This window comes from Microcaecilia unicolor, chromosome 10, assembly GCF_901765095.1.
Source record: "Microcaecilia unicolor chromosome 10, aMicUni1.1, whole genome shotgun sequence".
NCBI classification, from domain to species: Eukaryota; Metazoa; Chordata; class Amphibia; order Gymnophiona; family Siphonopidae; genus Microcaecilia; species Microcaecilia unicolor.
This window is the reverse complement of record NC_044040.1, coordinates 187,561,225-187,577,007: the sequence shown is the minus strand read 5'-3', so window position 1 is coordinate 187,577,007 and position 15,783 is coordinate 187,561,225. Positions and strand designations below refer to the sequence as shown.

Genomic DNA, 15,783 nt, shown 5'->3' with positions numbered 1-15,783 from the left:
GGAGGAGGTGGAGAACTGGAGAATGAGAAAGAGGGTGAAATTTGAGAGGACAGAAAAAGAAAGGAGAAAGAGTTAAAAGGGAAAGGTCAATAATTCTAATCCTGCATACTTATATTTTGCTGAATCCAGTGTAGCTGTGCTCAGTGGCAAGGTTTGGACAGAGCAGGCGAAGAGGTATGATGTACAGGTGTATTTTATAAAACATGCAATACATGCACAGGGTGCTCATATTTGCGTTTGCCCAGGAGCAGGTGTAAATTTGTGCAAGACCATTTGTGAGCTATTGGGGCTAGTTTTGGGAACTTATGGTATTTTACATATGGTACACAGAAACCTATATTGACTCATAGGCATTGTTTCATAACTACCCCCACTGTTTTGTTTTCTGAGCACCAACCTTTGTGTGTGTAGATGCTAATGCAATTTTATATAGCAAAGACACACAGGCCTGTTTTTGCTATATGAAATAGATTCTCAGGTTCTCTAGGTGTTTTGTTGTTCTTTTGATTGGTTTACTTTTATAAGCATCTAAATCGCTGTCCTATATACTCGTCCCTTATAATTACCTATAGTACCTAAATGTGTACTGCTTTGATAGCTTTTGGGCTTGCAGGAGCCATATAAGAAATTACAAATAAAAAACCCAAAACAGTAGCCCCCATGAACACATTTCAACTTTCATACAGATCTTTTTATTATCAAATAATTTCAAAGGACTATAACAAAGTACAATGATAGTAAACACACTGGCACTGGTGAAACATTAACATATTAAAATAAATCTTTCCACATTTATTAATACAATATATGCTTGGTCAAGTTATATATACTACAACAGTTTTATCTGTGAATAAACTGGGTATTGACTATGTAAATAATTTGGATTTATGCTGTCATCCAAAATGGACTATGGTGCATTTTCCATTTAGATGAAAGACCTCTTCAGCAAATGCTTCACCCACTCTTGATATGTCATTATTCTATTTGAAATTTGATCATTTCTCTCCTTTAGTTTAAGATTAAGTATTATACATTCTGTGCTGCTCTCAGGCAAAACACTGGGAAGGTGGGTCTGAGTGGATCCTGTATTGGGACTCCGCTTTCTTGGGGATGGTGGGATTAGATAGTGGCTTCAACCAGTTCCGAAGCAGCTCTCTACCATATTCACTGGCAGGCTAACACTAAGAATTCAAGATAACATGGTTCAAGCACATAAGATGCTCAATTGTGAAGAAAGAAGGGGAAAATGAAAATTCAACTGGGGACTATGGTATTGTGTCATGCATGAAACTGCACAAAAGAAGGTCCTTTTTTGCCACCATATTTTGTTTAATATAGCCATTTCCCTCCCATGACTAAAATCCCATTGCTTCTCAGCCTCTCTTTGGCCAGGTTTGGATAAAATGTAGTCATGAGATGAGGATGGTCCCACCTTAGCCTTTTACCTGTGACTGAGAACCTGTATAATTGGGATGCTGTCTGACTAACTCACCCCACTGGGAACAAATGATTTAACTACCTTTGCCAAGCATGAAGAACCCTCCTGTTGGGAAAACATTTTTGCCCTTATATCCAGCATGCTCTTTTATCTATTGTAGTGAATAGAATCCTTTTAAATATATGACTTTCTTCAGATCTGCTTCTTTGCTTTTACCAATAAAATGTATCTACTGCTTGTTTATGTATTTTATTTATTTATTTATTTAGATTTGCTTTCACCTTTTCAGTAGTAGCTCAAGGTGAGTTACATTCAGGTACACTGGATATTTGTTTAGAAGACTGTACTGGTTGATTTTCTTGAAAACATTTTCCATATTTTCAAAGACAAATTAATAAAAAATTATTTTATGTTTCAGTTTTTGAATGGAAATGACACTTCACTCTTGAAACTTAACTTTCAACATGTACAACTCTTGTTGCTTGAGAAACCTCATATGACTAAAATTCCTGATACAGAAATTTTATTCTTATTTTCAACTGACCCTCTCTCACACTTTTCATTATGATAAAATTTACATGCAACACATTTTGAATATACTTTGCTGTAACTATAAAGCATTCTACAAAAACTGTGAACTTCAGGGGCATGGCCCCCATTCACTTATGCAAGGAAGTACATAAAGGCCTAGTCCAACACTAGCAAACAGTAGACAGAAAAGGTAAAATTATGTATAATCATACCTGATAATTTTCTTTCCATTAATCAAAGCTGATCAATCCATAGACTGGTGGTTGTGTCCATCTACCAGCAGGTGGAGATAGAGAGCAAACTTTTGCCTCCCTATATGTGGTCATGTGCTGCCGGAAACTCCTCAGTATGTCGATATCAAAGCTCCATCCACAGGACTCAGCACTTAGAGAATTACACCCACGAAGGGACACTCTGCCCAGCTCACCACCGCCGAAACGGGGGAGGGGAATTAACCCAGCTCATCCCCACACAAGTGGGGGAGGGGAATCCGTCCAGCTCATCCCCGCGGAGCGGGGGAGGGACACCACACCCGCCGATGCGGGGGGATCTGGCTTATCCTGCAACCGCAACCGCGGGAGGAGCTGACTGACCCTAACACCGCCGAAGCGGGAAGGGTACAAAACTGCCCTACAGCCGCACGAAGCGGGAGGGAGTGCCGGCAGAATTTATGTCTCAATCCAGCCCCGTAAAACGGGGGGGAGAGGAATGCAGCAGCTCACTGTAACACAAACTCGTCTCAACTCTTGAAGAATCCAAGTGAAAAAACTTGAACACGAAGTCTTTCTGAAGTAACTGAAGACTAAACTTGAACCTGAAATGCAACCAGAATAAAAACAGTACAGATATCTGGGAGGGGCTATGGATTGATCAGCTATGATTAATGGAAAGAAAATTATCAGGTATGATTATACATAATTTTACCTTCCATATCATCAAGCTGATCAATCCATAGACTGGTGGGATGTACCGAAGCAGTACTCACCCAGGGCGGGACATTGAAATCCCTGACCGCAACACTGAAGCTCCAAACCGGGCCTCCGCCCGTGCAGCCACAGTCAAACGGTAATGCTTGGAGAATGTATGAGCCGAAGCCCAAGTTGCCGCCTTGCATATCTCTTCCAAGGAGACGGATCCGGCATCTGCCATCGAGGCCGCCTGAGCTCTAGTGGAGTGAGCCTTCAGCTGGATAGGCGGCACCTTCCCCGCGGCCACATAAGCCGCTGCAATGGCTTCCTTGACCCATCTTGCCACTGTAGGCTTAGCAGCCTGCAGACCCTTACGAGGACCTGCAAACAGGACAAACAGATGATCCGATTTCCGGAAATCATTGGTCACTTCCAAGTATCTGATGATGACTCGTCTCACATCCAGATATTCAAGAGCGGAGTACTCCTCTGGGTAGTCCTCCCTACGAAAGGAAGGGAGACAGAGCTGCTGATTCACATGGAAGCGAGAACCAATCTTGGGCAGGAAGGAAGGCACTGTGCGAATAGTCACTCCTGCCTCAGTGAACTGCAGAAAAGGCTCTCGACATGAGAGCGCCTGGAGCTCGGAAACTCTTCTGGCTGAAGTAATAGCCACCAAAAAGACTGCTTTCAACGTCAGGTCTTTCAGAGATGCCCTCGACAAGGGTTCAAAAGGCGGCTTCTGCAATGCTCTTAGCACCAGGTTGAGATTCCACGCAGGCACCACTGAGTGCAGAGGAGGGCGCAGGTGATTAACTCCCTTGAGAAAGCGCACCACATCTGGCTGCGAAGCCAGGGAAGCACCCTTCAGGCGACCCCTGAAGCAAGCCAGAGCCGCTACCTGGACTTTAAGGGAACTGAGCGACAGGCCTTTCTCCAGACCTTCTTGCAGGAACGCCAACACTGAAGAAATTGGAGCAGTGAAGGGAGAAAGTGAGCCTGCTTCACACCACGCTGCAAACATACGCCAAACCCTGGCGTAAGCAGTAGAAGTAGAGCGCTTCCTCGCTCTTAGCATAGTGGCGATGACCTTGTCTGAGAAGCCCTTCTTCCTCAGACGCTGCCGCTCAATAGCCAGGCCGTAAGACCAAAGGGGGAGGGATCCTCCATCACCACGGGACCCTGATGTAACAGGCCCTGCTCCACTGACAGCCGCAGAGGATCGTCGACTGAAAGCCTGATCAAGTCCGCATACCAGGGACGTCTGGGCCAATCCGGACCCACCCGGATTACCCTGCCGGGATGCTTTGCCACCCTGTCTAGCACCCTGCCCAACATGGGCCAGGGCGGGAACACATAGAGGAGCTCTTGTGTCGGCCACTGCTGGAGAAGAGCATCTACTCCCAGGGATCGAGGGTCCCGTCCTCTGCTGAAAAAGCGCGGCACTTGGCAATTGGCCGATGACGCCATCAGAACTAGGCTCGGCTGGCCCCAGCGCTTCGTGATGTCCAAGAACGCCTGAGCAGATAGTTGCCAGTCTCCGGGCTCCAAGGGATGGCGACTGAGAAAGACCGCCTTGACATTCATGACTCCGGCAATGTGGGCCGCTGAAAGCTGCTCCAGGTTCGCTTCCGCCCACTGGCAAAGACTCATAGCCTCCTTGGCTAGAGGGGCGCTCTTGGTACCTCCCTGGCGGTTGATATAGGCCACAGCCGTGGCATTGTCCGACCGGACCCGTACAGGCTTCAACACCAGTACCGGGATGAACTCCAATAACACCAACCGAATGGCTCTGAGTTCCAGGAGGTTGATAGACCACTTGCCTCTGCAGGAGACTAGAGCCCCTGCGCTGTCCTTCCCAAGCAGTGGGCTCCCCAGCCCATCAAAGAGGCGTCTGTCGTGACGACAATCCACTCCGGGGTCACCAGAGGCAATCCAGCAGACAACTTGTCTGTCTGCGTCCACCAGCTCAGCGCCTTGCGCACTGCTGGGTCCACGGGAAGGCGCACAGCATAATCCTCCGACATCGGAGTCCAGCGCAGCATTTAGCTGTAGTGGTCTCATATGAGCCCTGGCCCAGGGCACTACTTCCATCGTGGCCGTCATAGAGCCCAACAGCTGCACGTAGTCCCAAGCCCGAATAGGAGAGGCTACTAGGAACTAGTCCACCTGAGCCTGAAGCTTGACAATCCGATTGTCTGGCAGGAACACTCTGCCCACTTGGGTGTCGAATCGAACTCCCAGATACACCAGGGACTGAGTCGGGCGCAGCTGGCTCTTCTTCCAGTTGATGATCCATCCCAGGGAGCTCAAAAGAGCAACTACCCGGTCCATAGCTTTGCCGCACTCCGCATAAGAGGGGGCTCGGATCAACCAGTCGTCCAGATAAGGATGGACTTGTACTCCTTCCTTTAGCAGGAAGGCCGCTATGACCCCCATTACTTTGGAAAAGGTCCGCGGAGCAGTAGCCAACCCGAAAGGGAGGGCTCTGAACCGGAAGTGTCGTCTCAGGACTGTAAAACGCAGAAAGCGTTGGAGAGGAGGCCAGATGGGAATATGCAGGTACTCTTCCTTGATGTCCAAGGAAGCCAAGAACTCTCCTGCCTTCACTGCCGCTATAACAGAGCGGAGAGTCTCCATGCGAAAGTGCCTCACTTTCCAGGCCCGATTGACCCCTTTGAGGTCGAGGAGGCCGGACAGAACCTCCTTTCTTTGGAACCACAAAGAAAATGGAGTAACGTCCCTTGCCAATCTGATTTTTTGGCACCGGAACGATCGCACCCAGGCGGATCAGGTTGTCCAAGGTCTGCTGCACTACCACAGCTTGACCGGAGACTTGCAGGGAGAGAGTACAAACCCGTCTCTTAAGGGTTGGCAGAACTCTAGCTTGTAGCCGTCTCTGATGACTTCCAGCACCCACGCGTCTGAAGTTATAGTGGTCCACTCGCCCAGAAACGAGGACAGCCGTCCTCCAATCTGCACTCGGGCGTGGACCAAGGCCCCGACATTGGGTACGAGACCCTGGGGGAGGACCGGAGGGAGCACCTCCGGGACGGCGGTCTCTGCGAAAGGAATGCTGCTTGGGGGAGAAATTCCTCTTGAAGGAAGAGGGGGCAGAGGAACCCGACTTGCCCGGGCGGTATGGAGGTATCGGGACGAGTACTAACCCGAGCCCTGACCTCTGGTAATTTCTTGCCCTTAGACGTGCCGAGATCGGTCACGATTTTGTCCAGCTCGACCCCAAAGAGCAGCTTGCCTTTAAAAGGCAATCTAGCCAGGCGGGATTTAGAGGCGTGGTCAGCAGACCAATGTTTCCGCCAAAGCCACCGCCGCGCAGAGACTGTCTGAGCCATGCCTTTAGCTGAGGCTCTCCAGACATCATACAGCAAGTCTGCCAAATAGGCTAAGCCCGATTCCAGGGCCGGCCAATCAGCCCTCAAGGAATGATCCGAGGGGGAAGCCCACTGCACCATAGTCCGGCACGCCCTGGCCACATAGGAGCCGCAAACTGAGGCCTGCAAACTAAAACAGCTGCCTCAAAGGACGACCTTAAGGCCGCCTCCAATCTTCTGTCTTGGGCGTCCTTTAGGGCCGTGCCACCTTCCACCGGCAACGCCGTTTTCTTAGTCACCGCAGTGATTAAAGAATCCACGGTAGGCCACAGATAGGCCTCACGTTCACTCACAGCCAAAGGATAGAGGCGGGACATAGCCCTAGCCACTTTAAGGCTCGTTTCCGGGACATCCCATTGAGCCGCAATTAAGGTGTGCATGGCATCATGCACGTGGAAGGTTCTAGGCGGGCGCTTCGTCCCCAGCATAATGGCAGAGCCAACAGGGGCTGAGGGAGAGACGTCCTCCGGAGAGTAAATCTTCAAAGTGTCCATGGCCTGTAACAACAGGTTGGGCAAATCCTCTGGGCTAAAAAGCCGCGCTGCAGAGGGGTCATCCGCTCCATCCGAGCGGGGATCTATCTCCTCCAAGGAATCCGCAAAGGATCGTTGGGAGACCTCAGACACGCTGCCCTCATCTACATCGGAGGAGACAAAAGTCCTCCAAGGCCTGGGAACCTCAACCTCTTTATCAGAAGAGGGAGCAGGGGCAGCGTTTTGCATGAGGAAAGCCTGATGCAGCAGCAAAACAAACTCGGGGGAAAAACCCCCCAGACTGTGCACTTCCGCAGTCTGGGCAACAGCCCTAGACGCACTCTCAACCGGCGCTCGCACTAGCGGGGGAGAGACATGCTGCGCATCCAAAATGGCGTCCGGCGCGAAACTCCGTGAAGGAGCCGCGCGGGAAGAACGGCGCTTAACTTTAGCCGCTTTTGTGCCGTCGCCCAAATTAAGGGCGTTCATGGCATTAATGTCTCCAACCTCAAGGGCGGCCCACGAAGAAGCCGTCCGAGCCGCGTGGCCGGCCAAGATGGCGGAGGCGAGGAGCGGGGGATGGGCGGTTATGGCGGGAAAAAACCGCCACGCCGGAGGAACGACCGGGACATTCATCGGTCACTAAACTATCACCCATCAAGGGCGAATCAGGTTGTAAAACCCCCGCATCCCCTCTAGAAGCGCTCCAGCGATCCGGGGAGCGACCCTTTGCGCCCTCGCCCTCCGACGCCATTGCCACGAGGAGAAGAATCGGGGAACCCCCTGCCCGCTATAAAAAGGTAAAATTACCTGCTTGCCGCTCCGAGCTGTAACGAACTGGTGTCCCAGTGAGTAGCTGCAATGAACGTTTAAAGAAACGTCGAATTAAACGCCTTTAAAGACGTTTAAAATTTTTTTTTTTTTTTTTTTTTTTTTAAACGGAGCCAGCGGGAGGGGGGAGAAAAGGAGGGACCTGGCACCACCAGGTTTGCACTTGCTCAAAAGAGCCCTCAACCCCAGGCCTCAACAAAACCTAAGGATTAGGCTTGGAGGCCTAGCCAGAGCTGCTGCTGTGTGTGACCACCACCTGCTGAGATAGAGAACATACTGAGGAGTTTCCGGCAGCACATGACCACATATAGGGAGGCAAAAGTTTGCTCTCTATCTCCACCTGCTGGTAGATGGACACAACCACCAGTCTATGGATTGATCAGCTTGATGATATGGAAGTTAGGCAATGAACAGGCTGAACTGCAAGCAGTATGGTACACAACCCCCTTTATCGATTAGAGCTTCTTGGCTGCTCTAAGGCACTGCCTTGTATTACTAATTTGAGTTATCCCTAAGCATCTTAGGAGGTAATAATTTTTTGGTATATTTTCAACATTGTGAGTGAGGTAGTTTGAACATATTTTGGGAAACATATGGATGTTTATCCCTGATGCAGGTGCTCGCTGAAACATGGCTGTATCACGTATCTATCTAATTGATAAATGTGTTTGTGTACCATATTGATTGCAGTTGTCTACTCATTGTTCAACTTTCCTTCCCACTTACTTATGCTACTTGTTTAAGTGAGATTAAATCATCTTTAAAATATTTAATCAGTGCATAGTACTATGAAAGCATGACCATCTTTGCAGAAATGTTTGAACTGCACTGAATATTCTTACATAAAGACATACATCTAAAAATTCAGAATTTGTCACTGTGTGACATAGCTTAAAGTTTCTTCCTACTGCTTTATGGAATTGTGGCTAGAACCTGGCACCTAAAGTCTTAATTCACAACTACTTGGGGTGTTTCACCCTAGCTACAGCATAAATCCTATTTTTTTTATTTGAATTTAGCTCACACTTTTTTGGCAGTAGCTCAAGGTAAGTTATATGCTGTATTTTCCTGTCCCTGGAAGGCTTACAGTCTAAGAGGTCATTTACTAAGCTATGGCAAGAAATGGCCGATTTTCCATTTTCTGATTTAATGGATATGCACTGATGTTGCCATTAGCATATGGCCATTTTCAAAAATTAGCGTGTGAGCTCTTACTGCCACCTATTTTATAGGCAGTAAGGGTTCACATGCTAATCCTGTGCTAGTCAGTTAGTGGGATGCTTCAGTGTACCTCATGGTACACCATTTAAGCTGCGGTAAGCATGTGTTAGTGCTTACCGTATCTTGGTAAGAGGGCCCCTTAGGGCCCTGTTTACACGATACTAGTGTGGCTTAGTCAACAGGTCCCTTAGTTTGTACCTGAAGCAATGGAGGGTTAAGTGACTTGCTGGAGATGACAAGAAGCAGCAGCTTTTCAACCAGGCTTCCTTTGTTGTAAATCCAGTGCTCTAACTACTAGGCTACTCCTCCACTGCTCACTGTGATTCGGGTATTGACCACTACATCGTTGCAAAGATGTAATCAAAGATTTCAGTGGTAGTAGGTGCTAAATAATGTTGCTGTTGCTGTTTAAGCCTTTGTAATTTAAACCAGTCTAAAAAAAAAAAAAATCCCATTATTTATTTGGAGGATGCTTCCGGAGCAATTCTGGAGTAGATAGTGCTTATACAACACTTTGGCTCTTTTTCAGGGCTAAAAATAAATTTTGATAAATCCGAGGCCCTAGCTTTGTCCTCTGCTTGTCGTTTCAAATGGATGATGGATTTCCCACTGACTTAGTCAACGAGTCCTTTAAAATATTTGGGGGTATATTTGCAACTTGATTTCACAGTCATGCATCCAAAGAATATAAGGGACAGATTAGTGGCTAGTTGTGCTCTTTGTGCTAGATGGAAGGAGTTGCCTATTTTGTTTTTAGGATGAGTTGTATTGGTAAAAATGGTTCTTCTCCCGAAGATTCTTTATGCCCTCCAAATGATGCCCCCTTTGGATCTCCCGTAGGGAATAGGGATTTTAAAGAGGAACTGTGACATCTTTCATTTCGTCTGCTCGTAGGACATGCAAAGGCTATCAAAAATTGCTGAGAACTCGGGAGCAGGGAGGAGTGAACTTACCTGTTCCTTTGGCTGTACAATGTGGCAGCTTTGCTTCGTTGGTGATAAGAGCTTCACACAGAGGTGCTTCGATATGCCCCCAAACATGTGTGGTCTAATGAAGCTTCCCCCTTATACACCTTTAAATGTAATTCAGTCGGGGGGGGGGGGGGGCAGGGAGAAACTTATCTCCTATGCTCCGTCTGCTCCGGCAGGCCTGGTAATGGTGGCGGACACGGGTGGGGCCACAAGGGCCTCCCCCTTCTTGGAATTTGTAAAAAATCTGAAGTTTCCAGCGGGTCAGGGATATTCTGTGTGGTGATTGGAGGGGTGCCGAAATGTGGGTCAGCTTCTTGAGTTGGGGGAAGTATCCCTTCTTTTCAACAGTGCCAGTTGAAGTGGCAAATTCCTGAATGCTACTTTTATTCTTACCTCCAGCTGTGTCACTATCTCAGTTTATTAAGGGGACCAGATCACAAATATCCTGTTTTTACTCAGCTAGATACCCTTTTTCTGCAGACGCCAGCTCTCTCAAATAAACTATCTGTGTGGTACAAGTTGGGAAAGGAGCAGAGTCTGTCTCCTTGAATTGTGCAGATGGCTGAATGATGGAGTGCCTGCTTGGGTGATTCAATTTCTCCACAAGAATTGTCTTCCTGCTTTGTTTTGGCATGCAGAATTACCCCTAGTTTGGGGTTACATGAGATACAATTTAAAATTTTGCATGATGCATATATTTCAAAAAGCAGGGGGAAGACCATGGGATTTAAGGATTTTGATTCCTGTGACAAGTGTGAGGTGGGTAAAGGCACTACAGTATATCACTTTTTGGAATGCTCTAAGTTGCAAACTTTTGGAGTGGGATTGTTTTCATTATTGAAGACGTCTTGGGAACAGCCTTCGAGTGGTCCTATGGGGTGATGTTACTGGGATCTGATGCTGCTTTACGTGATCAGGGTCTACTAGATCATCAGCGCCAGTTTGTGCTTCTGGCATTAATGTTAGCATGTAAAATTATTCTGCAATATTAGGTTGGGAAAGAGACTCTGCTCATTAGTAGATGAAGAACCTGCATGTCTCAGATGGCCTCCTGGGAACTTCTGTGAATATCGGAGGGCAAGGGGGGGTAAGTTGACCTTATATGGTGCCCTTTGGAAGGCTTTACTGAATCACTTGGGTACTACAATGCTAAACTTAAATGTAAACACGGAATGAGGGGGACTATGGGGTGGGAGGGAATACTATATACAAAATGGGATTGGGACATAATTGGTGTTTCTATTATCTCATTGGTAGTCTGACTTGGATATTGTGATAGCTTGATTTGATGAGTCTCACACTACCTCTGTTGGATTTGTATTGGAAGTTTTTTTATATATATTTTGTGCTATGGTTATTGTATGTGTGGCATTCCTCAATAAACAAATAAAAAAAAAAAGGAATTGCCAAGCAGAAGACGTTTGGTTTGATCCTTGTGTTGGGCCTTCCTCTCCCTGAATCAGCCAGGACTAGGGATGCTGTGACCAGACCAGATGTGTTGAAAGAGCAGGAGTATAAAATAATGGAATAAAATTCACCAGGTATTTGTAAATGAAGTCCATAGTGCCAGATCCCAGTTCTGGTTCTGACTGAGTTGAAAGTATAAAACAGTAGGAAGAAACTGCCAGATCAAATACAAATGATTTAAAAATAGAGACTTTCCATATGATGTCTTAAATTATGGTGGTCTGAATCAATGCTCCCAGTAAAAAGTCACAAGACTAATATACCATTAAGGACAATGTATGAAAGTGGTATACTTGGATAAAACCTTCTCCTTGAAAACTGCTCACCTTCAATTCATATTTTCCCTTGAAAACTAAAGTCCTTAGGCAAAAAAAAAAACCTGTGGACTTTGAACCAATGTGGGCACTTTTCAAAATTCCTCCCATATGTATTAAAGCGTAACCACGTTTAACCATATTTTCCATAGATTTAAAGGGAGTGCATATTTATGTAAAAAAATAAAAAATCTTTCAAAGCATAATTTGTATTGTAGCTATATAGATATGGAGTTGAACAATTTTGGACAATTCAGTTAACGTGCATATTAATTATTTTACATCTCAAAATGAGGCACTGCTTTTCAAATTAAGTACCAAGGAACTGGAGTCTACAAGAACATTTAATGCCAAAATGACTAGCAACACCAAACAAATAACTCAAGGCACGAGAAAATGGTCAGTCTTCTATCCAGGACTCCATGGCTCTTAAGTACAAACAACCAAACAAACAAATAATTCCATTGCTCACCACATTAGCTTTTATTGGCTTTCACAGATGAGCCTTTAATATTGAGGTGAGCAGCAAGAAACCTTGGGTCTCCTGGAACCTTCTGCAGTTGACTTATGGTGTGGTTTCTGCCTAAATGTGAACAAAATATTAGTATTAAACACTTAGTTTTAGAATATTTCCAAAATAATAGATATCTGCCATAAAAAGCAGATCCACAAAATAGGTGCCACAATTAGCACTCTAAGGGCCCCTTTTACCAAGCTGTGGAAAATGGGAGGCCTGTGCTGGTGTCGGTGCATGTTTTTGACACGTGCCGAGGCCTCCTTTTACCACAGCTGGTAAAAGGGTAGACTTTCGTTTCTGCAGGAAATGACTGTGCTACAAGTAAAGCACTTGCCGGTGGCCATTGGGGGGGGGGGGGGGGAGCCCTTACCGTTACCCATTGAGAGCAGTGATTATCATCGGGTATACCCCGGCACTACAAAAATAAATATATTTTGGTAGTGCCGGACATGATGGCACGCTAGGAGTGGGAAGTACCGCTGGGCTGCTGCAGTAGCCAGGCAGTACTTCCTGTTTAGCAAGTGGTAAGCCCGTGTTGGGCTTACCGCCACTTTGTAATGGGGGCCCTTAGAAGCTAAGGATAGAAAGTGTCTCCATATTGCTAAAAGCCAGTTTATGAAAGTGAAAGGCACCACACTCATACATGTCACTACTGGATGACTTCTAGATTACAGCTCAGTTCCTGATCAGAATCACTTCCTTCACTTGATAGTGTTCAGTGAAACAGGGTTCTCAGTTGAAGTTTTTTTTTTTGCCTGCATCACCTTAGATGATACCAACAAAGTGCACATGGTAAATAGCAACAGATTGTGGTTTTACCTATGCAAAAATACTGAGCAACTGTGCTGAGAATCCTGCCTCTTTCAGAAGAGTAGAAATATTTTCATTTGAGACAATGAAGCTAAGACCTGTGTATGGAACCTCCTCACTTTTTACATTCCAAAAGGTATGTAGTGTTTGTTTTTATTTCATGGCTCTCTTTACTTTGAGATTGTAGTCAGAGGGTACAAATGGGCATGTTGCCTATGCTGCTTAAACTACATTGAAATTAACCTGGAGCAAGGGGCACACAGCAGAAATACTTCATGTTAATAAAATGGTATAAATACATAGATAGTTTATATTATTTTTTACGTTTTCTCTTTATTATTTCAGCCACTCTTTTAGTTTTTGCCAGTGTTTCAGTACATGTTCTTTTTCTGAGATAGGTTTTAACGGAATAGTTTTACAGCACTGCTAGTAGTTGAAACTTTTCAACGAACAGATGTATGAAAATGTAGCCTTAGTCTTAGAATAGATGAGATCTACACTCAATACTGTAGTCCAAATGCCTCTTGCACTATATTTCTGGATTTTACAGAATACTATAAACTATTTCTTTTCTAAAATAGTAATAGTATCCATAAGCTGTAGATGAATTTCCTCACCTTTACCATAAATAAAAAAGTTGTTTAAATCAGATGTACAAGAAAAGAATGTACTGACTGGGTAATTACAGTACCTGTCATAATTAAACTCAGCACATTTTGGCTAGCCCAAGTTCAAGGATGAATGGCATTACCTAATCTTGAACTTAATTATTAGGTTGACAAGTTGCATGCTTATGCAAATGGCTTGGTTCTGATCAAACTCCTAGTTATCTCTAGAAGCCTGTAGTGCCTGAACACTCCATTATCACAAGTTCAGCTGATTTATAGGGCCACCCTGATCCTTATATATTTTGCAAACTTGGAGGCAGATGCACTAAACGTTTTTCATCGTTAAATGAGCCCTCGGGGAAGAATTTCCGATCCTTTCCATGCACTTAAGCCTATTTTCCGACGACAGTAGCAGCTAACGAAAACGGAATGGAGATGAGCAATTAGTGTGAAAACCCCATTGAAACGACATGCACTAACCTTTTCCGATTGCCTTTACGCAGGAAAAAGGCAGGAAAACTAACGAGAGGTCTGGACCTCTCGTTAGGACAGCTCTGTGCCAGGAAAAAGTGTTAAGTGAAAAAATAAACAAACTTTGAGCCAATCCCAGCGCATTAGCAGAGCTAAAAGCGCTGTGATTGGTCCAAAGGACCTCAGAAAACACATAAAAAAATAAAACTAAAAAAAGGATCGGGAGGGGGCAAGGGCGCTCATCAGGAGCGTCCTGTACGGACGGCCTTGCCCCCCCCCCCGCCGCTGCTCCCCACTTTCCGCCGCTCCCCCCACCCCGAAAAAGCAAAATTGTAGCAGCCCCTGCCCCCCTCCCTTCCTCACTACTCTCAGCTCCGCCTCCCGACATCCTCCGTCTGTGCCCCGCCCCCTTTGGGGGTCGTCGCCGCCATTCCCCTTCTCCATCGGGCCCCCCTCCCTCTTACCGGGCCCGTGCAGCGCCTCTCTCCTCTGTCCGAAGGCGCTGCACGGGCAAGAAGAACGCTGAATCAGCTGATGCCTGCCTTCGCGATGGCGCGTCTTTCTCCTGCTGCGCCCGCCCCTGTCTGACGTCAGTTACTGACGTCAGACAGGGGCGGGCCCAGGAGGAGAAAGACGCTCTATCGCGAAGGCAGGCATCAGCTGATTCAGCGTTCTTCTTGCCCGTGCAGCGCCTTCGGACAGAGGAGAGAGGCGCTGCACGGGCCCGGTAAGAGGGAGGGGGGCCCGATGGAGAAGGGGAATGGCGGCGACGACCCCCAAAGGGGGCGGGGCACAGATGGAGGATGTCGGGAGGCGGAGCTGAGAGTAGTGAGGAAGGGAGGGGGGCAGGGGCTGCTACAATTTTGCTTTTTCGGGGTGGGGGGAGCGGCGGAAAGTGGGGAGCAGCGGCGGGGGGGGGGGGGGGGCAAGGCCGTCCGTACAGGACGCTCCTGATGAGCGCCCTTGCCCCCTCCCGATCCTTTTTTTAGTTTTATTTTTTTATGTGTCAATTCAATTTGCCATGTGCTTGTGATTTGACTGTTTGTGGCATGCGCAGAGCAGCTAACATAACGCTTGGCTGCTCTGCGCATGATTTGGGGGCCGATTAACGATGTGTATTGTGATTCTTTGATACATTGTACGTTTCAATACCGATTCCAGCATGTGTGACTTTTTTTTTTGGTGCATTTTTCGTTATTTTAAAATCGTTAGGGACTTTAACGATTTAGATTTTTTTACGTTTGGTTGCTGCATCTGCATCTGCCTCTTGGACTGCTCTGTATAGAATTTTGTATAACCAAAAAGAAAAGTATTTAACCAGTAGTAGTTCTTAAGAGTCTCCTCGACTCCCTCACAGTTTCTTAACAGAAATGACAATGTTTAAGGCTTTACATGGTAATTTGGCACAACTCAAAACCTGTGAATCATTATTGGAAGCATCTGTTATCCCTGGAAATACTCACTTTTTCTACTATAGATGATGGGAGGGGGGGGGGGGCCTCTCATGGTTGGTGGGTGATGGTCTGGTTCTAAAAGGCCCACTGTAGTATAACACATTTATGGTCAAACAGACTAATGTACATTTTTTTTGATCTACAGAAGTGTTGTAGATGCACTTCCAGGGTAGAAGGGAAGGTTAAAAAAAACAATGTCAATTTTCTTTCCTTTAGTCCTGCCAGATCAGTTCAGACAAGTGGGACATATCTAAGCTGCACCTGGACTGGGTAGGAAGAAGCCACAATAGCTTTCAAGACTCATCAGCCCAAGGCAGAGACAGTCCCAAGTGGAATACACATATTAAGTATTTAGGGTAGAAATGCAGTCCAGAAAA

The 15,783-nt window shown here is 46.3% G+C and overlaps 1 protein-coding gene and 1 long non-coding RNA gene across 2 annotated transcripts in view; one reads left to right on the top strand and one right to left on the bottom strand.

Annotated features, from left to right (window-relative positions):
- The window catches only part of MLF1 (myeloid leukemia factor 1), a 108,315-nt gene that overhangs the window by 9,983 nt on the left and 82,549 nt on the right, over positions 1-15,783 (bottom strand). The window contains exon 7 of the mRNA XM_030216486.1: positions 12,019-12,129. Within this exon, the coding sequence (XP_030072346.1) occupies positions 12,054-12,129 (76 nt within the window). The 3' untranslated portion in view covers positions 12,019-12,053. The remainder of the gene's footprint in view (positions 1-12,018; positions 12,130-15,783) is intronic.
- Positions 719-8,636, top strand: LOC115478855. The gene is made up of 3 exons (XR_003943582.1): positions 719-1,085; positions 1,152-2,159; positions 7,973-8,636. It is a non-coding gene; the product is annotated as an uncharacterized LOC115478855 (long non-coding RNA).